Below are 1,348 nucleotides of genomic sequence, written 5' to 3'. Positions count from 1 at the left end.
TTATGCATCTCCTTGAGTCTCTTGTTGAGACTCCCTACTTGACCCCAAATGTGATGATATGGCCATGATTTGTTTGTCATGCTCAGAAAACTGTTTTCGCAGCTCAGCCATATCACCCAGCAGTGCTTCTAGTTTACTCTTATATAAGTCAGCAGATTCCTTGTTCCTTGCATTCTCCTCAGCTATACGTTTGAATGCCTTGTTCTTTTTCATGAACGGGGAGGGCTCAAGTATGACAGAGTGGCCCAGCCCTAGTGCGTAGCCAGACTTGAACCCCAACACCTCTTTGAAAACATCACCATTGTCAAGTTCAACATCCTCTTCAGTTTCTTTCTCACCCAACCTCTCAAGCATCAGATTCTGAAAGAAAATACAATAACACCGTAAGTGCTATTTTAAAATCTGACATGCATAAATAACAATATATTTAGAAATCAGAGGGAAATTAAGGTAACTCACATAATTGTGTTCACTAGCTGCATTGATGAATTTACCCTTCTTATTGGACCAGTGTGTTTCTTTGTAAAACTCTATCATATTACAAGCCTCCTCACCCTTCAAATAAACATCCACTTAGTTAAGCCAACTCAAACAATTGGTTATCCATAACACATAGGACTCACTTCTACAAAGAAACAGCTAGCTTACCCTCTCTTCCATAAGCCTAACAAATGATTTCCTCCCACTTGTATGTTTAATCTTCTATTTTTTCCTATTGTTACTGTTCCTACGAGATTGCTCCTGAAATATGACAACCAAACAATATTGTCATGCACTTAGAGTTATGTATGAGATCTCCTGAAACTAGTATTTATGTATAAATATGTATATATTTGTAGATGGATGAAAAAAACTTCACTCAATTGTATTGGGCTCAAATTGCAACTTCTTATAAAACCAGATTCCCAAACCTTGAATTTGGGGCTGGCCCACATTTCACATAGCCACTCCCATACGTGTGGCTCCACCCATTCCTTCCGACCAGCTAATGCCTCCTCATGCGAATCAAATTTCTTGTAGTGCTTGTGTAATTCATAGTGGTAAGCGTTGTACCTATCAGCTAGTGTGTTAACCACAGCTTCGTGATGATTGTCTCTACTCCAATCCAACACGAAGTCAGCCTGCATAGACATAGTGACTATATCAAATTCAAACTGTCATTCGACATGTACCATAACAAATATGTCATAAATAACAACATAAACCACCAATTTTGGAACCCCTACTCTAACACGATTGATGAGCTCGTGCTTCTCCTTCTCATCTATCACACTCCAACTTGCATGTCTCATATCCGCATGTACTCTTATAATCCAGCTCACCCGACTAGTGAATATTGTGGCATTTT

At 39.1% G+C, this 1,348-nt stretch overlaps 1 protein-coding gene across 1 annotated transcript; it reads right to left on the bottom strand.

Moving 5' to 3' along the window:
* On the bottom strand, positions 1-1,115 carry LOC122293711. The gene is made up of 4 exons (XM_043102210.1): positions 912-1,115; positions 649-741; positions 460-555; positions 1-360 (listed from the first exon to the last, which is right to left on the bottom strand). Exons 2-4 carry the CDS (start codon positions 658-660, stop codon positions 1-3), a joined length of 468 nt encoding a protein of 155 aa, XP_042958144.1. The 5' UTR covers positions 661-741; positions 912-1,115.
* Between the last annotated feature and the right edge of the window lie 233 nt (positions 1,116-1,348).

The sequence above is a fragment of the Carya illinoinensis genome, chromosome 14 (genome assembly GCF_018687715.1).
Source record: "Carya illinoinensis cultivar Pawnee chromosome 14, C.illinoinensisPawnee_v1, whole genome shotgun sequence".
NCBI lineage: Eukaryota > Viridiplantae > Streptophyta > Magnoliopsida > Fagales > Juglandaceae > Carya > Carya illinoinensis.
This window is presented reverse-complemented; position numbering and strand designations above follow the sequence as displayed.

Coding starts and splice junctions, on each gene's coding strand:
- LOC122293711 (XM_043102210.1), bottom strand. Junction 361..459: donor CAGCTAGTGAACACAATTAT/GTGAGTTACCTT, acceptor ATTTTCTTTCAG/AATCTGATGCTTGAGAGGTT.